This window comes from Hermetia illucens, chromosome 3 (genome assembly GCF_905115235.1).
Source record: "Hermetia illucens chromosome 3, iHerIll2.2.curated.20191125, whole genome shotgun sequence".
Lineage (NCBI taxonomy): Eukaryota > Metazoa > Arthropoda > Insecta > Diptera > Stratiomyidae > Hermetia > Hermetia illucens.
Window position 1 is genome coordinate 40438761 of NC_051851.1, and position 27375 is coordinate 40466135.

The 27375-nt window shown below is 39.0% G+C and overlaps 1 protein-coding gene across 3 annotated transcripts in view; it reads right to left on the reverse strand.

The window, feature by feature from the left end:
* The window catches only part of LOC119651060, a 66315-nt gene that overhangs the window by 16093 nt on the left and 22847 nt on the right, over positions 1-27375 (reverse strand). For all 3 annotated transcript variants that reach the window (XM_038054391.1, XM_038054392.1, XM_038054390.1), the window contains exons 2-8: positions 16421-16526; positions 16243-16334; positions 8766-8875; positions 7620-8196; positions 7418-7562; positions 7162-7352; positions 6883-7083 (exon numbers count right to left, since the gene is read on the reverse strand). In XM_038054391.1, the coding sequence (XP_037910319.1) occupies positions 6883-7083; positions 7162-7352; positions 7418-7562; positions 7620-8196; positions 8766-8875; positions 16243-16334; positions 16421-16508 (1404 nt within the window). In that variant the 5' untranslated portion in view covers positions 16509-16526. The remainder of the gene's footprint in view (positions 1-6882; positions 7084-7161; positions 7353-7417; positions 7563-7619; positions 8197-8765; positions 8876-16242; positions 16335-16420; positions 16527-27375) is intronic.

The window sequence follows — 27375 nt, forward strand, 5'->3', positions numbered from 1 at the left end:
AGCAGCTGAACATAGTAGCAGGTATTTCTAGCAACTCTTAAAGTATAGTGTTATTAACTGAGATAATCAAAATACGACATATTAACGTTTATCCGTTTTAAGATTTTTGTCATTATACCTAAAAGGCCATTTAGTCAACATAAATAGCCGAAAAAATTATTTTTTACAGGAAGACCTGCAATTTTAGATCAAAATTATGATGCTATAGACTTGGAAGCTTTAGATTTTAATGCCAGCCCCGTTCGGTAGCGGGATTGGCTCGCCTAAATTGGATTCATGTCTTTTCTCGATCATAGGCTTAGTCCAGGTGGAATCGAGAGGTTCTTAAATCAACACTTAGCATGTCGATCGGCTTTTGGATCGTTTCGATCGACTTCAATGTTCAGGGCCATTTTAGATAGTCTCATCAACCCGAACTATAGGACCATACCATCGATGAGGATTAGTGCAACCCCATGTCAAGCGGGCACACCCTTATTTCAGATCTGATCATGGCGTGTTACACCTTGGATTCAAATATCTTCCCCTCTATTAGCGAAGGCATCGTCCATTGTTTTTGATAATCAGTCAGTATTTGGAACCAGAGAAAGCGATAGGGCGAACGACACTATGGTAGATTTCGCATCTGAAATGGTCGTTGATGCGCCAGACGAATATGCTTTCTTGCCAATTAGATGGCAGTATATCCTCGCTTAAAGAATTAGCGGAGCCAGAGCGTTGAGTCTCCACGTTTTCCAAAGGTTAACTATAATGTCGTCAGGTCCTTTGCTTTCCCCAGATTCATTCGTTTCGACGCCTCTTCAGCTTGCATCATATTGACAGGTGGATTTTTTATATAGATAATCGTTCTTGAATGAGGTAGCAATAAAACATGTCTTATCTCAACACAGTTTTAGGACTTTGCCACAGCAATTACATTGCGAATCGAATTTTTCCAACTTGAGCTATTTAATGTCCATGTTAAATCGTTATTGTTAGGCCATTTTTTGTATTTGGGCGCCTTTAAGCGAAAGTAAATACAATTAAAAATACCGTTTCTGTCGCTAGGCAATTATTGTTTATTTTATTATAGTCTAAGGATCACCTTGCACTGAAGAAGGTAGTAAGTTGTTCCCGAAATACTGGCATATGAAAAACAGAAAATAATTGTCTAGCAACGAAAATGGTGTTTGTAATTGATTTTATCACGGTCGTAAGGATTGTGCTTCCCCAGCACATCTCCGAACACATATGAACACATATGAAAACCTCTCTTTTTTAGGAACAAAATACTTCTTCGAATTTGCAAAACGGTCGTTCAGCTTTCACACGTCTACGATATCATAACAAATAATAATTATTCAATCTACAATTCAGCTTTTTAACATTGTACAACTTATTAGGATAAAGTCTACTACTACAGAATTAATCCTAGTAATAATGGATAAATGTAAGCCAACCATTACAAAGTATTATTGAAGCTTCAGTTTAATTTGCAGCTTCGATTGATCTCGATAATCATATTATCTTATTTGGCAGTACGAGGCCTGTGTACTTCTAATATTTGATTGGTTGGGTGGTTATTAATAGAAATATTTCAGTACACTTGAACCACTTTCCTTCCGTTCAGCATCAAAAAATAGAATCTGCACGGTAATAAGGTTATTCCTTATATCTATATATTTACATATATTTACTATATCATAAAAGGTGGACTGCTGTAGTAGGCCTTGTGAAGAATGTATGATCCCTTCCGACTGATATATTAAAAACCTATTTAATGTTGCCACTACAGGTTCATTGTAGTGCTTGGATGCTAATACATAGCATTGCCACCTTTTTCACGTGTTACTAGGCCTCAAAATATGTCTCAATGCGATATCTGCTCAAAATTAATAATAGTATATTAATAACTTTTTGAAATTGGCCGAAAACCCCCCTTAAGTTTATCCTAGGAGTACTATGCAGCAGCATAGAGGATAGTATCGCGCATAATGCTGCCGAGTTTCATGGAAATCCGGCTATTAGTATCAAAGTTATAGCAGTTCAAACATCAATTTCCTGCGAATTTGCTGCATCTTAAGCTATGCAAACCAGACGCTGGCCCATAATTAACGAGACTAATTGACATTCGAGCAAAAAACTAAAATTCCCCAAGCGTTTATTGTATCTGCTGTAGGTGAACTTCTTCACATTTGCTAATAATTTTGAACTCCTACGAGTCTACTCCCTATACCTATAGCGTCTAGCTTCCGGTTTCCCGACTTATTTTTTGGTTAGTGTAGTTTTATGTATTGAGGATATAGGCGACTATTCACTTCAGTGAAAAAAGAGTACACCCTCTTTCGCGTGTATGAGACCCCCTCCTCTCCTAAACTCCACGTAGAACAATGCCATATACTGCATACGTAAGGATTCGCAGTTCTAGCCTTCTCACCAAATTTCATGTCAATACATATGACGATTTCTGTGAAAAGTGGCTATGAAAGACAGATAGACCTCAACAAGTTCTTGTGAGCAAATTGGGCAGATAAAGATATGTGCCGTAGAAAAAAGGAAAAATTGATGGTTTGAATTAGGAGGTATTTTGTTAGCCAAGGTTTAAAAAGGGTTCCGAGTAATTTTTGTTAAGAGAAATACGGTGTATTTCGGGAAGAGAACACACCAATCAAGCTAACATTTGGTTCCCGAAATACAGTATTTGTTTTTTCTTAACAAAAATGTTTAACCAATAAAGGAGCTTACCCTTCAGAACCTGTTTAATTTTATTTAGAGAAATTGTTGTTTTCAAGAAAGGGCATATCAAACTGTGTAACCGGCGATGAATGAAAAACAGCGGTTCGCAATTATCAGCACCGTTAACATCTTCTATGGAAACAACACTTTCACGCAGAGCCGTAAAACATGATGCTGCGTGCTGGTTTAAAATACTATGTTTAAAAACTTGTTTAAAATGTCATGTAGACATGAAAAAATGTTTAATTATTTACTGTTAATTTCCTATCCCAGAACAATGGAGCTGCCTTATCTCTTCAAATATTAATCTTTTTAAAGTTTTGTATAAAACAAAGCTTTTGGGGATATCTAATTTGTGGAACTCAGGATGTCTGGAGTTCCTTATTAAGGCAGGCCTAGACCGGATACCGGTTGTTGCGCTGTCGATGATGATGATGATAAAAGAAAACCTTATCGAATCGATGCAATATCTGTCTGTCACACCCGATTTACTTGAAAACGGCTGAACTTATTGTCACGAAATTATGTTAAAAGGTTTATTCTGTGAATCTCTTTATATAATATATAGCAAACGGCGCCATTTTGTGTTGAGTTCCAAGAGGGGCTTCCCATACTTGCGAAAGGGGGGTTTAAATTTGTTTTCACAGAATATGAGGTCGTTTCATTTGAAACCTCGATTAGTACGAAAATAAATTTTTTTCTTATATTGGGTGAAACACAGGGGAGTGAGGACTCAAAATGGGTGCCTCAAAAAGTGAAATAGGTCTCGTTCTCAGAACTTATTCAACCGAAGAATCTGAAATCACAGCAATGCATCTCTACAAAATCTAGGCGGCAAAATACATTCCATTACGATATCTGCACAAACAAAGTTAATAATAGCATATAGCTATATTTTAGATGTTTACTCAAAAATCCCCTTTAAGTTTATGCTAGAAGTTCGCGATAATGAAAGACACAATTCTGGAAAGATTGAAGGAAATTCAAGTATTACTAACAAAGTTATAAAAGGTAAAAGTTTTGTATTTCACGTGAATTTATTGTATTCCAATGGTTATGAGCCCGCCATCTACTAATGGCTGTGCGCACTCATTTTGGAAGTAACCCGCTCGATATTAGTAGATGGCCCACCTGAATTGCAATACAAATAGTTGTCGATAGATGTCGCAACAATTCGGTTAGTTCAAAATAATATTTGCGAATTATCTTCAAGAAAACATAAAAAGAGTCGGTAACTGTGAAAACCTTAATATTTGCATTATGAGTAGGTTCAAATACGTCAAAAGGCGCGTGGTATTAATTTCAAGAAATGAGAAGCAAACGTCTGGTTTCGAACGAAGAGACTTCTTTAGTAGCAAACGGTTTTTCGATTTCTGAAAAGCTAACTTCTTTGAGGTACGCCTCTTTTCACACAAGGATGCGATATGTACATATCGGTATGCGGTAGCAGCGAATGTTTGTTTAGGATGAGCGTAATATTAGTCTAAATCTAAAAGTAATGTCGTATTTTGTCAATAGATGGCGACACTTAAACATATCTTGTGTTGTAGTTATCGCATCGGGTCATACTATACGGCGATTTGAAGACGACAGTCTGGGCTACAGGTGTCTCTTTGACAGTTTTATGATCGTACGTTTCAGTCTCAAGTTATAGCGCGTCAAAGATGGAGTCCACCAAGGAAGAAATTCGTCATATTTTACATTTTTACTACCTGAGAGGTAAAAATGCAATGAAAATTTGTGAAGTTTATAGGTCCGATACTGTAACGATTCGCACAGCACAGCGTTGGTTCGATTGATTTCGTTCTGGTGTAGTGGATGTTGAAGATACACCCCGTACTAGTAGGCCAATCGTCGTAGAAACCGATAAAATCATCGAAATCATCCAAGTAGACCGGCATATGAGCATTCGCTCGATTGGCCAGGAACTGGGTAAGGACCATAAAACCGTTTGGAACCATTTGCAGAAGATTGGATTCCAAAAAAAGCTGGATGTTTGGGTGCCACACGAGTTGACGCAAAAAAATCTCTTGGACCGAATCAACGCTTGCGATGCACTGCTGAAACGGAACGAATTCGACCCATTTTTGAAGCGGATGGAGACTGGTGATGAAAAGTGGATCACGTACGAAAATCTCAAGCGAAAAAGATCGCGGTCGAAGTGCGGCGAGCCGGCCCAAACCATTGCCAAGCCGGGATTGACGGCCAGGAAGGTTTTGCTATGTGTTTGTTGGGATTGGAACGGAGTCATCCACTATGAGCTGCTCAACTATGGCCAGACCCTCAATTCGGTCCTTTACTGTGAGCAACTCGACCGTTTGAACCAGGCGATTGACCAGAAGCGGCCGGGATTAGTCAAAAGGAATGGCGTTCTGTTCCACCAAGCCAACGCTCGGCCTCACACATCTCTGATGAACCGCCAGAAGCTACGGGTGCTCGGATGGGATGTCCTATCGCACCCACCGTATAGTCCGGACCTGGCACCAAGTGATTACCATCTCTTCCGGTCTATGCAAAACGCTCTTGGTGCTGCTAAGTTCGCCTCAAAAGAGGCTTGCGAAAACTGGCTGTCTAAGTTTTTTGCAAATAAGGAAGGGGGGGGGGGGGGGGGATAATGCCTTCTAAATAGCAACAAGTTTGCGAACAAAACGGCGCATATTTGACTTAAATCGGATAAGTAAGTATGTTAAATAAAGCGTTAAAATTCGATCTCAAATACGAGATTATTTTTTCCCCAACCTAATATTTATGTCGTTAATATGTACATATATCTGAAAATTTGGAAATATATAAAGGAATATTTTGAATTTATAGCTATCTGCGAAAAGAAAATCATCACATACGATGAACATAAAACCTTTATACCTGAAGCACCCAGCTTCCGGTATTGCGACCTGCGTTTTCTTTGTCCACTTAATACTACATTTCATACCCCACATGACTACCATATATCCGGTGAAAAAAAATTGTACATCCCCTCTTTGCATGTGTTTCTCATACATGCTCTTCCCTTTAAATTCCACGTAAATTTATGTCACCCACTGTACGCATGGAATTTCATAGTTCCCATATGTCCACCAAATTTCGTTCAAATCGGTTTAGCTACTTTGGAGAAAAGTGCGTATGACACACAGACAGTGAATCGATTTTAATAAGGTTTTGTTTTACACAAAACTTTAAAAAAGCAAAATAAAAAGTCGACAGCCAAACTCACGACTAACATTAAAACCATTACCACTAACTTAGAATTACTCCGCAGAAGTACGACTCCAAACGAATCGCCCTCAATCTCAAATCTATTCAAATGACGTCTCCCAGTCGCACCTTTCCAATTGTGCATTATATGCATTTCAGCGCTATCTCAGTCTATTTATATTACACGTTACGTCTATGTCACACGCATTTTTCTAAGAAACAGTTATCCCTGTTAACATGACATGTTCTAAATTCCAAGCGTTCGAAAGATTATTTAAACCTCACCAAGAAGAGCCCCCGGATCACAGTGGGAATACTCACTGGTCACTGCAGGCTACATTATTACCTGGGGAAGCTAGGGTTATCTGTGAACACTGTACAAAGTGGATTCAGCCACCTGGGAGAATATTCAATACACTTGGAAGTAGGGAACATAATAAAGTTTCAGTCGGTTATATGTTTAAACGGTATACTATAGTTTATAGGTATACTATACCCAGTAAAGGGGCACAATAGTAGTTTTTAGACGAAGTGCCACTTCCCTTTACAATATTATGATAAACCTAATTATATCTCCCTTTAATATTCTTCATGATACCGAAGCAACTCGACGAAACGTTAGAAGGATAAATGTTTTCCCTACACAAAGAATTTTTCTTTTTTCTTTCTTGGTCTAAGCTCGCGTCTGTGGAAGTTCCAAATTAGGACTTACCAACTTTCATCCACAACATTATTTTATTTTATTCAAAATACTGAGACTGAATTATCTATTCTGTAAGGATCGTGTAGTTTTTATATGAACCTATTGAAATTTCGCCTGATGTAGATCTGCAAACTTTAAGTTTTAATATTCCGTTGATGCCAATAGATGCAATGTAGGCATTTCTAATTTGACTATCATGCAGATCAGTAGGTGTAATACTCTTCCAATTATTTATAAAGTATTCCATTTTAATAGCAAATTATACATACCACAGTTTTAACCTCCTTGATGGCAAGATTGTAAATTATACTAGTGCCAATATCTTGTAAAGTTGGGCATGTTGCCAGTAAACAATGAACTGCAACTTTAGTTGTACCGCGGATATTGGAAATTTGCTGATTATTATATGACCATTCCGAAATGTACAATAACCATTCAGATGCACTCAAGTTCTCGAATAGATTGCAGATCTATGGAGTGATGAAATCAAACATTATAGTTTCTATTGAATTGATCTCGCAAAATGAATGAGAAAAAGAAACACTTACGAATAATGCCCAAGCAGTCTGTTCTTCAATAGGAATCCTATCAATATCCTGCGAAAAGTTCATCAACATGTGATCTCTTCGATCTTGATGAAGAATCAAAATGACATCATCTTTTAAAGCTGCGGCAGCTAATACACGGATAAGATGTACACGGGCTTCAGAAGAGATTGAGGGCTCCCGCAAAACACGGCCTGAAACCGGAACCAGGTTACGAATGTACGAAACATTAGAAGGAAAAATATTAGCTAACACTTACCAACGAAAACCAAAAAATTATCTCCTAGGGCCCAAGAGCCTTCACCTTGGACTAAATATTGATAAAGCTCTTCGATGTTAGTTTCTTCCTCCTTTGTCAATTTGCCATCAAGCAGCTTGACCATCCCATCTAGCTCAGTTTTTGCCTAAAATTAAATGTTATTACTTTTCATGTAAATACAATTAGATATTATTAAGCTTACATCAATGTCATGAAATACAACGGGTGGAATTCTGTTTTTTCTGCGTTCTTCCTCCTCAGCCCGTTCCTTAGCATCTTCTTCTAGTATTTTTTCAGAGGGTAACATTTCTGGTGGAATCGGCTCTGTGATTCCATTGGCGCCATTAATTTCCTCTGCTTCCGACATTCCGCAATTTGAATTAGATTCACTTGCTGACTCCGAAAGCTTTGTAGAGTTTCGGTGCTTCTTTTTCTCTTTTTTCTTTTCCCGTTTCGCGATTTTTTCGCGAATAGTTTGACGACGTTCTTCAAGTACTTGTGATTGTTGACGGGCCTCTTCAATTTGACTATTTAGGTCGTCGAATTCTGGACTAGGCTCTCGTGCCGAAATTTGCGGTTCAAAAGCAAAATTATTCGAACCTCCACTGCCAGCACTAAGGCGCTCGATTAAGGGTGAGAGCGACTGACCGAGCGGCGTTGAAAGGATTTCTTGTGGAAGATCAAGAATATATTTCGGTATTCCTACTCCGCACAAGAATTGACAAAGATCATCCGCAAAGTTATTGCAATTATGCTTGATGAAATTATATTGCAAGCCCCTGTAATAAGGAAAATTTAAATTGTTTGCTGCATATACATACGGACATGATCGATAAAATAATTTATGAAAGATTCAAATTCGCGGTTTGATATTCTGCCTGAAAAGTATTTATCGCCGACTTATTAAATTTCACTCTATTCATCTAAGATAGTTATGTGTTTCGAATTCTAGCATTTCATTGCATCTAAATAATCATTGGAAATATGCTCCTTCTATTTATTCGGCAGATATTTTCCTATTTTGGGCCACTGACCGACATCTGGCACTCATCCAAAAATAACAATACATATAGCGAGTGATATTATTTGAGATTTCATTTTTGATCTAGCGACAATTCGAATTATGGACAATGGTTGTATTTCTTCACCTCACTCTCTATGGTAGTCAGATTCATCTTTAATGCGTCGTACCGAAAATTAGTGTATCATGAACCAAAATAAGATTGATGCCGAATAAATGCATTTCTTAGAATTCTTATTTATAGAAATGGATGACATATTTAATGCGACTTGAATGGTTTGGAAAAGTCCGACATCAAAGCGATCGTAGAAAAACAAACGAACTCACCTGAATGTACTTTCCGAAAGTCCTCTAATATAGTCTTTGAAAATTTGATACGGGATGAACGTTTCGCCGATTTTCTCGATTTTAGTTGGCTGCCCCAAGATAGTTGCACCCTGCAATAAGATTCAAATTTAACACTCCATTCCGCTAGTTCATTTCGCAAAACGATTCGTTAATCAGTTATTCACTTATTTGAATAGAATTCTTAATCAGAAATTACAAATAAACAATAATTAACACACAATTAGTCCGTAAAATTGGGAAATCCGTTCACGTCCAGTACAAAACTGAGAGGCAGGAGCATTTTGGGCATAGGCTAGACATGAAAAATGCTGGTGTGCCGGCGCGGCTTTATTTTTGGGACGTTCTCGAGAGAGGGAATTTTTCCGAATCCGATATTTTTAGAATTGATGTGGTGACTCAAGAAATAGATGCCACAAGAAATTCCACACCATACGGCTGCATGGATTAGAAACTGATGATTTAAAGTCGAATCACTTGATTATTATTATCACACCTCTGTTTCTTGCCAGTATGTTTGTCTGCTAGTTCGATTTTTGTTTATCATTTTTTTCTGTTCATAATATCTTTTTTGGATATTTTGTAATGCATTTTCCATGAATACTGCAAACCCTGTGGATATGAGCAGTGCTCCCACATTTATTTTTACCAACAGGTTCACTGAAAAATAGTACATAGATTGAAAAAAAAGGATCATCTTTTTGGTTATACATTTCTTTATTTGAAGAAAAAATGTATTTTTGAGTCAGTGTTTATGTCTTCATTCACTGAAGAAGGGAACATTTGATCCCCAAAATATATCATTAAGGACGGGATAGCTCTATTTTAGATATCCAAATCGTTCCTATTCAGCTACTCTATCTTTCAGTTGGAAAATATATCTTGGTCGATTTAATCCTAACATTGCTTCTATGATTTCCATGCTTGTCGATTATCTTGCGCTGCGTTTTGCTCTTTTGACAGTTCATAGGAGAGGTCGACCAGAAAAATGCACTAAATACTGATATGGCTAGTAGTCATATAAGGCGTAAATAAACTAGTCTTATCATTTAGAACCACATAAACCCGTGTCTACACACTTGACATTGGTACACAATAAAATGAGAGTTTTCCAGAAGAGACACAACTCAATAGTGGAGTGCTAAGAGTTGTGACATATAACGTGATCTCTGTAAAATGGCTGTAAATTTATCTACTTTGACATTTAATGCACTCAACATGGTATTGGCGATGCCACCTCTGAGAGTTTCCGCCGCGCCTTTATATCTTTAGGGGCAGAATTCTTAAGTAAAATTTCCTATAAGCTAACTTCGTAACGGCCGTTGGTAAAAATTCTGACCACCAAAGTGGATTCCACTATTTTAACCGCTATTTATGGTACGTGAAACTAGTGTTTGGATTAGCTGCAAGGCTTTTTAAGCTGGTGAAATCTTTTAAAACAGTTTCAAGCAATTAGTCCCCGCCTCTTTTCAGTCATCGACATTTCGACCCCTACCTTATAAAGAATTAAAAAAGTCCAGCGATTTGATGAACAGTTGACGGAAATTACCATTGCTTCTCTTAAATCCACTTGAATTGACACCAAAAAAGACGAATTGTGGCAACTGCTCGACAACAAACTATGTGATGTGTCCGCCAATATCGTCATTAGCGAATCAATGGTCATGTCGAGGAAAAGGCAGATAGCAACCAGTGTCATTGGGGAAAAGGCTTCGACATAGGCCATAAAGTAAATCCCCAAATGATAAGTGCCAGATTTTGAATCTAACCGTGATTATGAGTAATCAAAACGCAGCCGAGGTGCGGATTTTGGAGGTCTCATCAAATTCACGTCCCCGCACGGAGAAATCTATGGAAGGATTGCTTTTCACTTCAATGGAAAGCTTGCATGTAATACCTACGGCACAGTCAGAACGGAAAATACGCAACTCTCACTTTAGAGGAAAGTCGATAATATTACCTAAATCGACCCATAAGCGGAATAGGAAGGCTCAGCGAAGGAAACTGAAGCTACTAAGAAGGAGGAACTTTCGTAGTGGCTAAATACTACCTGTCAGAACCCTCTACTCCACCGTTACCAGAAGGAGCTTAAGAAAGAGAACTTTATGAAGGAGCTTAAGAAAGAGAACTTTAAGGCGCTGCGGAATAACTCCTTAAAAATGAGGACATAGACGTGGCTGCACCACCACTTGTGGTAATGTCCAGAAGAGAAGGCGGAATCTTCGGCTGAAGGTGAGGACAAACCGGTAACCCCTGTGAGAGCCACGTTCGACGCAGCAGATTTTTCGGTCAGTGGTATTGCGTGCAAGAGGCGTAAGACCAACATATCTATGAACGGGAACGCCTCGCTGTGCCCCGCACCAGAGCTTATTTCCATGCTTTCCGTTCGCGTGAGAGATCTTAATTACGCTGGTCCCTCCCATAAGAATATTAACACGAGGGTAGAGAGAAGATGTCGTATCCGCAAGCTGCAGCTTCATTTCGTTGCTGTGGATGTTTCCTCCAAGGACGCAAAATGTCAGACGGTCAATCCCTCCGAGAATTCCTGTGGAAAAAACGAAACACCTGGAACGAAGCCAAGGTTTAACAACAATCAATTTGTTTACGATGGGCTTCTCCATTTGGAGTGTACTGATGAAGCTGCCTTAAAGTAGTTCAAGTAGGAAATTACAAATTTGAGTTTTGGCAGTCGGCCCAAGTTCACCAATGTGAATATACCAAGCTGTGCAGGATGGAACATGTCTGATATTTGGCCCTCGAAGGAATCCAGGGGGCATAATTCGTATGCTAGGTGAATAAAACCCGGACATTGATTTCAGACACTGGAAGGTAAGGTTCATGAAAACTAGGAAAGACAAATTCACAAAGGGGAGGGTTTCAGCTTTGTTTTCGAACTGAACCAAATGAGTCTGAAGATGCTCAGGGACAGTCACCATATGATGACTGTGTGATATGTGATACGAACCCTCAACATATTTGTTGAATGAGTAGCAAATGCAATTCTAGAGGAGAAAAGCTATTTGATCATCACTTCAACTGGTCTCATAACTGCAAACGTAGGGAGCGCCCCAACATTCATGGGATCCAGAAGCAGTGAAGTAATTAACCTAACAATCTGCACTACAAACTTGTTACAGTTGAAATAATAAAAACTTGTTTTTTCCTATTGGCTAGTGTTGTTTTATAGTCCGTGTTAGACTTGTTAGCACTGATGCAGGTCCCGAAATATCGGTATTTGCAAAATATAAAACAACACTAGTGAATAGGAAAATACAAGTTTTTATTATTTCAAATATTTAATCGCTAGAAATACCACGAAATTACACTCAGATTTTTAGAGTTAATTAGATTTAATTTCCTACTCTTCCCGAATTTCTTAATGACATGGACACTGTATCCTTTATCTATGATATGCCATGCTATCATCGATTTCAGCGTCGCATTCTTCCTTTTCTTCTTTCTGACCGTTTCCGCTTCTCTTTCGTGCTTTCCCCAGCATACTGAAACCAGATTTTTCGTTCGTCCTATATAGTTCTTCCTGCAATATGAACACGTTACTTTATATATTCCGTTGAATTCGTGCTTTAAACTGCGATCTTTGGACGTTATTCCATCCTACTCGATTGTACCATGTTGATATTCAACCCTTTCATCGTTCTGTTAAGCTAAGCCGCAAACTGTGTATTCCCTATCGTTCTTTTCACTTCCAAATTGGTGATGCCTTTTATGTATGGGTGGGAGTGGTCTGAACTCTTCGGAATCATTCGTTGTGTGTAGGCTTCCTATAAATGTCGAAACAGATTCCCTTTCCCCCCCTAATAAGTCTTAAATCTAGAAATATGAATTCTTCGTCATTTTTTATTTTCAATGTAAACCTCAAGTTCCGCGGTACCTTATTCAAGAGCTTCTGCATCTCCTCCACTTTGTCTCTATGGACACTGGTGAAAACGTTATCTATATATCTTGTCAAAATTTTGGGGAGCAGGGCTTTGCAATGTAGATCATTATCAATCTATCCATGAACAGGCCACACAAAACAGTGGCCAGGTTCCCCACTACTACCCCTCTGGTCCCTCTAAAGAACTTTCTACCAAATAATACAAAGACAGAATGCTAAGAAAGTGGATTGGACAAAGTTCAATGATTTCTTGGCAAAAAAGTGCAGCTTCCTAGGTAACTAAGGACTCCTTTGAATCTGATCTGAAGAAAGCTTGTCCTATTACCCGAGACAAACGTTGTAGAAGGGTTCCTTAAAAAAACCGGAAATCTACCAGACGACTTCTGAATCGTGCTTGAAAAAGTAATACAAAATAAGGACTATCAAACTGTAGATTTCTAAGATACTGGGTTTACGCATGATCGTGGATACAACTACAACCAGTCGGCAGACAGAAGTCATAGTAACTAGTAGTGAGCAGTCGCGGAAAAAGTCCATTGTGCTTTGCAAAAAGAGCATCCGTTAAGAGAGAATACTAGAGGGAAATTATCCTCCACTAAGGATCTGAAAATCTGATCTGAATCCTTTATTATAAAATAATAAAACTTAACTTTCCTCTTTTTATTTACATTTTATACAAAAAACGAAAGGTCTAGTAACTTAAAAGGAAAAAAAAAACAATTGAAACTTCCACCATATGCCCTGACAGTGACGGAAATGATCGCTGACTTGGAGATGCTTCACGTCGAAAAACCGTTGCAGGTGAAAACGAGAAATTTCGATCCAGAAAGGGCATAAGATGTTCAATGGTGGAAATTCTACGAAATATTATTCAGTGATGTGAGGATTTAAAATCAAATTAGAAGAATTTTGTATTTGGCTTCGTAGGTTTCGATCGCAGGGCAGAGGCGATCTCATCAGACGCTACCTCAACGCCTCTACCCTGCGGAGTTGTCCTGAGCCAACCGAGCCAACCAACCAAATCAAATACTAAATTTTTGAAAGTATTGGGCACATGCCCAAGAAAAGAGTAGTCCGTGCACTTAACAGAAGAAGCAAGTTGCTTCTCAAACTAGTGCGGCTCGCCATTAAGTGGATGGCGGGCTCAGGACAACTCATTCCCAAACAAAATTTTATTTCAAATTAAAAGCTTCTAAGCTGGAAATAGAAACCACTGGGGAGAATTTACAAACTGACATTGAAAAGCATTTAGAAGAAATACGAAAGGAAATAAGGGCATAAAAAACATCTTCTTGGGTGAGTTCTTTTCAAAAATTGTGTCTGTAGGTTAAACATTGGTTTTGGAATAAATTATCTGTTGCAGTAATAAAAACACGAGATAGCACGGATATTTTTCATCTACCCTTTCCAGTCCACGCTTCTCTTGCGTGTTATTGGTCGCTGTGGGTTGCGTCGCTTCATTATTAAATGTCCACAGACAAAACTTAGATGTCACCCCAAAACGGTGCACGGCAGTATGGTTCAGCCAGCTGGACGCAATGGCAGCCATGCTCGTCGCACTTAAAAAGGAGACACTTGAGCTCCGACTTGCTCGAGGCTAAGGGGCAGCTTATTAAACGCCTGTTAGTGACTGAAAAGACTAAGCCAAATCACTTACTGACAGAACTAATGCTAGGTAACCGTGCGCCCAGCCAGCTGCTGCGCAAGATGAAGCAGTCAGGTGATGACAAAGTCGACAGCAAGTTGCTAAAGCCTTTGTGGCTGCATAGACTTGCCGAGAACACACAGGGCATCCTGGCATGTACGGATTCAGGTTGTTTGGACAAGTTAGCCATGACCCGTCATAAGCAAGGTTTCGTGTGACACGTCAAACAGAAGTGGCCCAGCTGCAACAGATGGTGGTAGCGCTAACATCTACCGTTTCTAAATTGTCGGAGACAATCGGTGCTTTGCATTCGGAAATTAGGACTAAATCGCAGTCTAAATCCGCCTGCCGAAAAGGGTGATCGGATCTTAAGTCAGTTGAAGCGTGCTGGTATCACCGAAAGCTGAAAAGACCATGAAATTTACCTGCCGTTTTCCGACAAAAAATTAAACTCACGTCAAACATTGCCGTAGTTGCTGCCCTCCACCAAAAGGTAAATCAAATTTGCCAGCCGTTGAAATTTAGCAATTGAATCTTGTGCGCCTACGATCGTAAGTTATTAGTCGTATATAGTATTCCCAGGCAGGCCGTTGAGTGTTCACAGACCATAAGCCACTAACCGTTTCTTCAAAATAGAAGTTAGACAAAGTGTCCCATCACTAACCTCGGCACCTGAGCTTTATCAACCAGTACACTTCCGACATTCAACATGTGTCTGGAAAGGAAAACGTTGTTGACGACACTTTGTAACGTGTTGCAGAGCTCACGTTCCCCACCACCGTCGATTTTCCGGCAATCGCGGAGGCACAGAAGGACGACGCTGTTCTTCAGCTCATCAGGATGAACTCTAAATACATGTTCATGATTTCCGCATAGAAGTATTTCACGCCGTTCACGATCTAGCCCACCCTAGCATCCGGACAACGAATCGGCTAGTCACCGCAACATATTTCTGGCAGTACATAAACAAGGACATTAATTCTTGAGCCAGAGAGTGCATCGCATGCCAGAAGTGCAAAACTACAAAAAAAATGTGAGGAAAGTGGTAGGTGTGTTCCACAATCCATTGCAATCTAATCGGCCTTTTGTGAGAGGAATTGCCTCATAATCATTGATAGGTTTACATGGTGGCCTGAGACGATACCTCTTAAAAACATTTCTGCAGAATCTTGTGCGGGGGCCTTTTGTCGGGAGTGGATTGCACGCTTCCGCGCGCTGGCAACTATAATCATCACAAAAAAGACGCAAGTCCTGCCATTTCTCCTACATGGCCTCCGGACATCCAAACGCGAAGCCTTTGCTGCAATTTTCGCGCGGGCGAAGGACGCGTCCGTTTTGACTTGCGAGGGACCCATGCGTCCGGTTCCTCGCTGAAACCTCTTTGGTTTCGGCTGGGGGTGGAGTCCTGGCACTGAATGAGCAATTGGCGTTAAGAGTGAACAATTTGAACGTCGGAAAAATGTTTTTGAGAGTCTATCGTGAATAGCTGTTTTCGGTCAAAAAAACCTCGGCATATACAAATAAATTAATATTTAAATAAGTTAAATTGTTAGCAACAGTGTTTTCGAAAGTTATTTCTACTCACTAAATTTTATTTTTAAACTTTATGGAGACGAACCTGGCGATCTCTCAATACTCTCCCTTAACCTTAATGGTACCAAACTGAATAATAAAGGTTTAACCTCTCAATGATAATTGCCAGGTCTCTATTTTCAAAATAACAGCATGCACGAGAGTAAAGTTATTGTAGACATGTGGTTGCTTAGAACCATTTTTGCTTATTAATGACTAAATATAGATACCGGCGGGTCCGATATATGTCTAGGTCCGTCAGGTTCCTACGTCATTAGAGATTCCCAAATCTTTGTTATTGTTTAGTTATTTTTGTAATAGTGTTATTATTAAAAATTACTCACCGGTGGACAACATTGTATCCCATGTCCGCCATAAAAGTATTCTTTTCCAAAAATTACCACGGCAGTGTGCCAAATACCCTCAACGTGACGACCTAGAAAACAAAAGATTCAGGAAGTTTTCCCAAAAATATACATTTGAAACGTCATAGAAGAAAATAAAATGAGAGCTGTGCCGTACCTAATAACATTTGCGACATCATTGCCGCCATGCCTTGCGTTAGGTCATAGATGTATAATTCCACAGCGACCGATCCCTCGTCAGCCATGGCTATGCTTTAATTAACCTGGAAATAAGAAAAATAATCGATAAGTTAAGGTGTATGTAATATTTTAATGTTTCTCATATGAGAATTTGCCTGTAGTCCTTATTAATTTTATTTTTATATCATTCGAACCAGAGTTCAACTATCTTTTGTATTCATTTAGAACGTTGAGATACAAGAACTGATAAAAAGTCATTTGAAACTGAAAAACAACTATAGATACCTAAAGAATGGTTGTCTGGGCAAAATGCATAGCATTCCATAAAGGCTGTTGATTTTCGACTTTAAAAATACTTCAGAATTTCTGCGACTATGCACGTGTAGCTAATGACGGAAGATTTTTAATGATTGCATTTGGAATTGTGCCAGCGACGATTTAAGTTGAGGAAAGTACTAGCAACATTCTCCAACCCATGCAATCATTACTAGCTAATTTGATTCATAATTTGGATGGAAAATATTATAATACGTATCTTGAGTTTGAGTTGAAACATTCTCAGAAAATATAATGGTTCGTTGGATACAATTATTCTAATAAAAGTTTTATTTATATTGTAATTATTAATTGTTTGTTATTTCAGGTTGCCAGCAGATGCTAATGCCACAATTTATTACTAACAATTTAATTTATTTGTTAATGGCTGTGTAAATTCGAATGCAATATCATCCATTAAACATTCAGTATGAGCCGAATTAACTCTACAATGGTCAGTTATTTCCTACTGATTTAAATTTTTTTAATTCCCTTCAAATTCCCCACTTCTTTTCGTTAATATTATAATTAGAGGCCAGCATTCATTGCGCACATTCCGCTGATTTGGAAAATTTTGGGAGGCATATAAAAATTTCTAGCAGGAATAGTATCAAGGTCAAGATGTTACAAAAGTTTACGCCGAAGATTCCAATATCGGCGTTTTTATCTAAACCATAATGAAACTAAAAGAAACAAACTTGGTAATTGTGAAGAAATTCGCCATACTTGACATATAAAATAAACAATATTGGAGGTGATCATTCTGCGCTCTTTTCTTCAAGCTCTTATACGGATGTTTCGAGGTTTTTCGCAGCCCTCGCCAGTCAATTATTAATAATGTTCATCTGTAGAAGCATATTCCAGTTGTGATATTCAGGTTGTCCCGGAGCTCTATGGGCAAACTCCAGAAAAATCGTTTTGTCACTCAGCTTGGCAGTCTCAAAAGTCGATAAACACATTATTTTTACTGACACTTTTATCGAATGCGATAGGATAGGATGGACTTTAAGTCAAGCTCGATATTTCAACTTTCCTTTTGGATTTTTTTAACAATAAAAAGAAATATAATCTTTTCAATCTTTTTATATGTTAATGCTATCAACCAATGGAGAACTGCGTTGTGAAATTGCTTCCCGCGCTACTGCAACCTGGATGAAGATGCATTCCACAACAGGTGTTCTTTGTGATCGACGTATCAACTAACGTCTCAAATCTAAAATTTTCCCCAGTACCGTCCGCCTTGCCCCCTCTATGGTTCTGAGTGTTGGCCGACTATAAAAGACAATGTACGGCGTCTTGCGGTAATGGAGCCGAAAATGTTGCGTTTTACTAGTGGCGTGACATCCAAACACATCCAAAATGGGGATATCAGCGATTGATATGGGGTTGCACCGTTCGTGGAAAAATGCGAGAGACGCGTGTTCGATGGTATGGTCACATAATTCGCGCTAACGAGAATTCACTAGCCAAGATTTGGTCTGAACATCGAAGTCGATTTGAAAGCCTCTTGATTGCATCCAGATTAGGCTTTTGATAAAACAAAATGGTGAACGTTCAAAGTGGACTCTAGGGAAAAAAGGTGGTTGGCTGGTGGGAAGCATATCTTTATTTGTAGTAACTTGAAACCAAAGATTCAAACGTATTATTCTTTCTTCTTTATACTTGCCTTTATCGTCCGAACCACAATTATAATTTTAGCTTACTAAACATTCAATTGGCAGAATTGTAAATTCATTGGAAATTCAGAGTAAATAAAAGAAATTATTAACGAAAATACATAATCGTGGTTCGAACCAGAACTACAAAATAATGGGTAAAATAATCTGTAAAAATTTCAGTCAGATAGGTTCAACAGAATTTTAGTTGTGCTTCCCATCAGTTGAAAAAACGTGGTTCCGAGAAAAACGTGTATAAAAACTTCGTTTTGTATGCATGTCAGCATGCCGTTCTATTTGCTATAATTTGGTAAATATTTTGAATTTTGATTCAAAATTTGTTCAATATATTCCCAGCAGTCTTGAAAAATATTTTATAGTAAAAAGCTATGCAAGTTATAAACCATTACCCTAAAAACCAAGGTGACGCGTCATCAATATACGATGTGGAGTTTATTCTGCCCAAAAAAGAAAGATTAGAGTTTAATTGCAGTTTATATAGCAGGCCTAATTCTATCGCTTTCAAAAGCATACAATACTCAAATGCCTTGGCTAGAAATAAAATATTCAGAAATGCATTTATAATCGCTATGAAGGAAGCTTTTGAAGATTACTAACCGCTCAGTACACAAAGAGGGACAAGAAACCATGATTGAACTCGAATTTGGCAGGAGGATGAGAAGAACGGTACAAGGAGCACGTTAAAAGCCCCGAAGAAGAGTAGGTCGGCGAAACGATCATCAGGGAGAGGCTTTTCCAAGATGACTAACTCGCTTGAAAATACCTCTAAATTGAAGCGGATCCTTACGTAGTCAGCAGCAAGTTTACCTAGGTTTACAGAACAAGAGGTGTACAGAAAATGAAAAATAAATGGGAAATAGTCTGCCTGAAGTGCATTTCTAAGGCAGCATCCAAAATGACAGCTCTGGGCTGACAGCTGCATATAGTCCTTAATCGAAAGACTGGACTGTGATTTGCAAACTAGTGGCACTTGATCGAGTAAAACAGGCATTTTGCTAAAAACTTATACTCTAATCAACTGGAGTAATGAGAAAATGACATTCATTCCCAAACCGAGAAAACCAAAAACTTTCAACCGATCGGTCCAACTACTTTCTACTAAAAGGACTGGAAACAATAAGAGATAGGTTTATAAGAAATACAGAAAGGGAAATCCATGGAGACAGCATCATAAGCTCACTGCAAAGATCAAACTGCAGATAATCGAAATGTAATACGCTTTAGATGCATTCATGGACCTTGAATGTGTCTTGAAATATGCAGCAAAAAAGCACGGAGAAAAGGACCACATATTGGTCAGACGGAAATCTATTGAAGTAGAATATCTTGAGGCTGCCCACAGGAAGGAGTTCTCTCTTCTTTGTTTGGGCCCTGATGGTAAAAACATCTTTAAGAAACCAGTTACGGGCACAGTATGTGACCGTTGAATGCAACTTTCCAGATAATCAACAGTTGGTGCCACCATAAAAGCTTCATGGTGAACGCTAGAAACAATGGACTAGTTGTGTTCACAAGGAACATTAGGAACTGTATGTTATGTTGTGTTCACTAGGAACATTAGTTGAGCCAGGTACACGCTACAGACCTTAGTGGAAGTAGGGACAATATCGGGAATCCTGCATATTGCTCTGGTTCTGGAGGACTGCGATATGTAACTATTCTGATGCTTGAAGGGTGAAGTTCCAAGGGTTCACGCAGCCGATTCGAGAAATTTTAATTCCTACCGACAGACAATAAGGACATTAAAATTTTTACAGGTCTTTCAGTAGGACACCTCTCCTTAAGCTACTACATGGAAAAAGCTGGGTGATGGTTTTCACTATATGTCCCCACCTTGCTGCCCGGCCTCCTTCCACAATCGATGATACCTTGGGAAGGATTTCTTCAACGAAGAATCTGCAAACTCATTGCGTCTGGAAAATGTTCTCCAATTTGCAAAAGACTGCAAACGCCACATAGTGGACAATAATCGCAAAATAGGCGGACAAAAATCATATGAAAATCTAATGATGCCGACCATTGCCAATTGTTACTAAATAGTTCTATATGCCAGAAATGCATAGTAGAAGTCATTGTTGACTTATAAACAGGGTCACAGACTCTGAATTCACGGAGTCGAAAAGTCGTGTCGTAATTATGAATGTAAGAAACTTGCTAATAATTCGACTTCATTTGTTGGTATCGTGCGAAGGAATATTTCAATGTAACGATGACCGTCTTTGAGAGAAGTGGGAATAAAATATTTTGTTGATATTCCAAAACTTTATTAGCTTTTAAAGTTTTGTTTTACACAAAAAATCGATTTACTGTCTCTGTATGTCCGTCCGTCTGAACATCTGTCTGTCAAGCCTATTATCTCTGACGCGGTAACTCTTATTGATACCAAATATGGTAGAAAGGTGGGACCGGTGAATCCCTTTGTATGCAGCGGGAAGCACCGAGTATAGTCGTGTGGAGTATCAAATGAAAGATCTCGATTAATACTTTCCGAAACCGATATTAGTTTTAACATTGTTTGCAATTGGGAAGAATGTGGGATCCAAAAAGGGTCAGTAACTTCAAGGGCCCGTTCTCAGAAACCACCCAAACCAAATATAAAAAAAAATGGTGGTCCATGCAATGGTAACTAGGTCTCAAAATACTCCCCATATTAATAATAATAATCGTTGGCGCAACAATCCATATTGGATCAAGACCTTGAAGTGTGTTAGAGCACTTCATTCAAGACCGTAACGGTACACTAGGAGGCAATGTGGTCAGCATTACGCTCGCGCGAGATTATTACCCTGATTTGACTCAGGTACTCATTCACAGCTGAGTCGACTGGTATCCGACGTCAAATCACGATGCAAATTCCACTGCCACCAGTGAGATTTGAACTGCGACCTTCCGTATGACAGCCTAGTGCTCTAACCACTGAGCTACATCTCCCCATATTGGTAGCTATTTAAGTAAAGCTATAGTATATGGTTATATACATAATCAGTAGGTAGAAATTTTAGATATTTATTGGGAAGTTTATCCTAGAATCATCAATTTTGCAATAATGAAGGCTGTACTGTGGAGTATAATACTACTAAGTTGAAAATCGTACTATTACTAACAGAATTATAATAGGTCAAAGTTAACACTTTTATGCAAATTCATTGCATTCTAAGACTTTAAATGTCAGTATCATAATAAAGTGAATGGTCGCTTAAATTAAATGCATAAATATTACGAGTTGGGTACAAGTGGGATAAATGACCACTCAAATATTCTTATATAAGCGATGCACAAACCTTTTCATACCTGAAGCGTTTAGCTTCCGGTAAAGTTTTGACAAGAGGTTTTAAATCTCCAGAATATCTAATTTGGAAGATCATTAATTCATTTTACGATTTTATGCGATAGAATTTCACCATCCTCTCATAAACTAGTGACAGAAAACCCGTCTGCCAATAATGGTCTCTGGAAAGTATATAAATGTTTCAAGGAAGTTTTCGACCTCATGGTATCTCACAAGGGTCATTACTCAACTAGAAGGGTGGAAGTCTGGAATGGGCTGAACAGGACAGCTGGGGAAACCAAACAAGAATGAATGGAAAAAGTCCAAAAAAAACTAAACTGGTCCGGGAGAAATGGTTTCACGGTTTATGCCACCGAAGCAGCAACAACAAAAGAAGCCACGAGTTGTGCTGTGCTCTCAGCACCTCTCCGTATAAAGGTAGACTATAAAATGAGAACAATGACGAGCCTGCTCACTGCTCAAAAAGCAAAAGACCAACCATCCAATCATATGGGAGATCGGTCAGCGAAATTGATCGTTCGAGCATCCAAGAGACAAAAGTCATATGGGTTCCGGCAAAAAGTGGAATCCACCTAAATAGAATGGCGCATTATGTGGGTAAAGGGGTCATCTGTAGTGGGTCCCATCTAACAACCACGCTTGCTGAGAATTATATAATATGGCAGATTCAAAACAGGATCAACGAGGACTGACCGTTAGAGTACCAAGAAATCTCCAGACGAAATATCAGGACTTTTGCTAGATTCTTCCCCTCGCCACCTGTGAAATTACGAGAATTCATTGATTCGAAAACAGCTCTCACAATCAAGACCCTCAGCAGACTCTATTCGGGTCATGTATCCTTCAAGTGTTTTCTTTTTAGAATTGGTAAACTAAGCAATGACTTATGTCACACCTGCGGGTTTCCAGAGTCAGTTGATCACATATTCTTCTCATGTCAGATGTTTGCCGCTTTTAGGAAGAAATAGTTGGAGCAAAGCTTGTTTACAGAGTTGTTGTTTAGAAATGGAAGCAAGAACCACATTGAGGATTTAATAGACTTTATTAAGAAATCAGTAGTCAAACTATAAAAACAGGTATATTCTCACTGCTTTTAAAGTTTACATTACTATACACCATTCTTTACTATATATGCACATTATAAATCTCATTAGTGACCAACAACATAATCCATACTGCACATCCATCCCCTCATAAACCCTCTGACCATGTAAATTTAATTGTGTTGTTTTTCACCCTACCAAATCCCACTACTCACATCCAAACGAAGCATAATGAATTGTCTTGCACAACATAATCCTCGAAACAAATAAGTGGAAACTACACACATTACAACGATAATACCAGTTTAACAAACACAAAACTACTCCATATACAAGGAGTCTCAGCTATAAAGGGCAAATACGACCGAAAATTAGCTCTTTTTCATGTAATTTACCGGAACATCGTGGGACAACTGGAAATACAAAAGCAAATTCAATAGTAGAATATTAAAAAAAAAATTCAGAATACGCGGTCAAAATGATCAACTTTCAGAGCGATGGTTGTCATCCTCAAAGAAGGATCATTACGAAAATGCGCTGAATTATGTAGTAGAGTATTAAGGTCAAAGTGAAGTAGGTGTTGACAGAACACTTTGAAAAGCACCAATTGCATTGGAAGTGTTGCTTGTAATATAATCAGGACGTTGGCTGAATGTCACTGGAAAAAAGTCATTTGTATTGTCTAAGAACTCTTCATGGCTTGATAAAATTGATTTTTCCTTTTTAACTTCGAGAACTGCGGTGGAACTACAGTTCCTGACCCTCCAGGAAAAGTAAAAGGAGAAAAACGGTGATTTACTGACAGTAGGCACTGAAAAATTGAACTAACCAAGTCAACTCTCCCTTACGCTTCTGGGGACCCAATTACAACGCATGAAATGTACAAAGGCACATCATCTCTGTTGTCATCAAGAAGTACAAATATTTCCAGCCAACATAACTCAGGTAGTAGATGTCCGACTCCAAATGAAACACTCATCATCATCAACGGCGCAACGACTGGTATCCGGTCTAGGCCTGCCTTAATAAGGAACTCCAGACACCCCGGTTTTGCACCGAGGTCCACCAATTCGATATTTCTGGCTGCTGTGTGGCGTCCTGACCTACGCCAGCGCTCCATCTCAGGCAGGGTCTGCCTCATCTTGTTTTTCTACCATAGATATTGACCTTACAGACATTCCGGGCTGGATCATCCTCATCCATACGGATAACCCGCCCACCGCAACCTATTGACCCGGATTTTATCCATAACCAGACGGTCGTGGTATCGCGCATAGAGTTCGTCGTTATGTAGACTATGGAATCGTCCATCCTCATATAGGGGCCAAAAATTCTTCTGAGGATTCTCCTCTTGAACGCGGCAAAGAGTTCGCACTTTTTTTTGCTTCTTGCTAAGAACCTAAGTCTCCGAGGAATGCATAAGGATTGGCAAGATCATAGTCATCTACAGTAAGAGCTTTGACCTTATGGTGAGACGTCTCGAGCGGAACAGTTTTTGCAAGCTGAAATAGGCTCTGTTGGCAGCCAACAACCGTGCGCGGATTTCATCGTCATAGCTGTTATCGGTTGTGATTTTCGACTCTAGATAGGAGACATTTTCAACGGTCTCAAAGTTGTAGTCTCCTTTCTTTATTGTTTTCGTTTGACCAGTGCAATTCGATGTTGTTCGTTATATTGATTTTGGTGCTGACGTTGCCACTGTGTACGTCGTCTCGCCTTCATTAATGTGCAGCCCAAGATCTCGCCCCGTCTGCTCGATCTGGATGAAAGTAGACTGTACGTGTCAGGTTATTCTTCCCATGATGTCGATATCGTCAGCGTGTACAGTAGTTGGGTGGACTTGAAAAGGATGGTGCCGCTCGCATTTACATCGGCATCGTGAATCACTTTCTCTAGGGCCAGATTGAAGAGGACGCATGTCTTAGACCGTTGTTGATGTTGAATGGTCTCGAGAGTGATCCTGCTGCTTTTAACTGACCTCACACATTGGTCAGGGTCAGCCTAGTCAGTCTTATCAATTTCGTTGGGATACCGAATTCTCTCATGGCCGTGTACAGTCTGAAACACTGGCATTACATTTAGACGCTATATTTTCCAAGGCTTTTTGCAGTATATTACGAGACACGGCTACTGTCTTTGGACCTACATCCACCGCATTATAAAATCTAAGAAGCAAAAAAAACCTGTTGCCTCAACGAAGAATATGTGACGGTATCAGAATCGAGAATTGAGCAACAGTTAAACTTTTTTAATAAAAAATAAAAAATTCCAAAACCTTTTCCTTTAAATTTACTAAAAACAATTTATCAATTTGCAAACATGCATATTTCGGCGACTACTTGTCGCCTTCCTCAGTTCTTAGGTTTGGATGTTGGAACCTCTTTCAAACCAAACAGCTCATAGGCTGTATAAAGTTCAATATCCGGTACTGCAGCAGTTCGATCAAGCTGGGTTAGTGAATTTATAGCCACAGTAAATAGAATTTGCTACTAGTAGCAGCAGTGTTATTCATGTTCTCCGTGGTTCCTATTAATATTTGCCCAACCAGTGACAACAATGTACATACTTGGCAAAATACTGTTTCTGGTTCGACGAGATTTTGTCGGCCGGCAAAGTTTATGTTCAAACAAATAGAATCTGTAAAAGACTTTTTGGTTCCCAGTACAACAGTTGTCGATGAGATAGAAATATCTATCAGGCACGATTTGATCATGGCCATAGTACACGCAAAGTTTGCAACGCCTTGACTGGTTCCAAATCAAGCCAAACTTGATACGGCAGAAAATTGCAGGTATATTCTTTCAACATTGCATGCATGGATACATAAATTTGGACTTTTCCACCAGTTAGCATAACGATTGATGACCGTTGAAAAAAAAATGTTGAAAAGGGCGAATCCAACCAAAGAAATTGTTGCTTTGAGGAAAGAAAAAATTCAGAAAAAATTTAAAAATTTGTTAGGACTGAACATTTACCAACCAAAACACGGGTTCGGCAGAATAAAGGATGAGAATACGGCGCGACATTTTTTTCAAAAACTCTTTTGTCGCAGCTTCCATTACTGGGTTAAACAAGACAGTCATCAAAGTGAATTTTATTTTGGGATGAGCTTGCCCTTAGCCCACCATCTACTTGACTTACTTCTTCTATTCAGTGCGCGGACTACTCTTTCGTGGGCGAGCGCCCAGTACTTTTAAAAAATTATTAAATATTGGTTATACGGTTTCGATCGCAGGGCAGAGGCGATCTCATCAGACGCTGCCTCAGCGCCTCTACCCTGCGGAGCAGCGTGACCGAAAGCGGCAAGGACAAGCTCATCCCAAAACAAAATTCATTTTTATTAGCTCTAACCAGTTGCAGGTTCAAACAAATGCGATTTCGGTCGTTGTAATTCATACCTTTGGCGGGTTTTGAATTGCATATAAACGAGCCAATTGCCACCTGTTGCCGCTTTCGGTCACGCTGCTCCGCAGGGTAGAGGCGCTGAGGCAGCGTCTGATGAGATCGCCTCTGCCCTGCGATCGAAACCGTATAGCCAATATTTAATAATTTTTTAAAAGTCATCAAAGGCTTCCATGTGATTCTCCAAACCTTATCTATTGGATATCAGACCAACACCTCTATCTAAATCTGTATCCCTGGCACAAAATGACTCCAACTATACATAAAATACTGGAAGATCATTTAGACCTCTTGGTCAACGAACTGAAGAGGCCCAGAAAGCTTAAAACAAGGACTTCCGGAGATTTAGAGAACATCACACTAGAAGGAGATCTCCAACTATCTATTAAGCAGAGATGGGTAGGTGATGTATGTAGTATTACAGTATTACAAAACCGACATCACCTGAAAGTATGATATTACATTACCATCATCGGGCCCAATCCAAACATAACAACATCACCTAACATTACCGCATTACCAAGCATCATCGTAATATGATATTACCTCTTTTTGAAAATTGATATGATATCACATTACCTACAGGCAATGTTTGCGCACCTCTACTATTAACCATACTTCTACTTTCTTCAGACCCAGTCATAGGTAGTTTGCGGAAGACTACTAAAAAGTCTAGAATCGATTAATCCCAATGTCCCAAGTTTACCAGCAGTCAGAGCTCCATCTGACCAGTTGCCACCATTCAATTTTTCACATTCACTAAGTATTATACATCAACCGAAAGAGAATATACTACAGAGGAAGTTTCGAATACTTCAGATAGTGACTAAATACATCTGGTAAAACTTGCAATTTTTCTGTTCAGTATTTTGTTTATGTACCTAGTCTAAGGTTTTTTATTTTTATTATAATTTTTATGACTGCATGGAAAATTCCTGCAAATTTGGTGTGTTAAGTTTAATAAGACTTTTCTATAAAATCATGTATTTTGAAGACAAGTAGAAGCAGTTGAGTAGAAGCTTTAATTGATTTGATCCACGAAATTTAATCATCTTATGAATGAAGAGTGAGAACATCTCATATAAACCACAAAAGAAATTCTATGGATATTTGCAGTTTCTGGTACTATATGGGAAGCTTTAGGTATTGATAATATGTAAAGCACGGGCGATGCACGAGTTGCACACGATAATTCATTCCTTTGTTG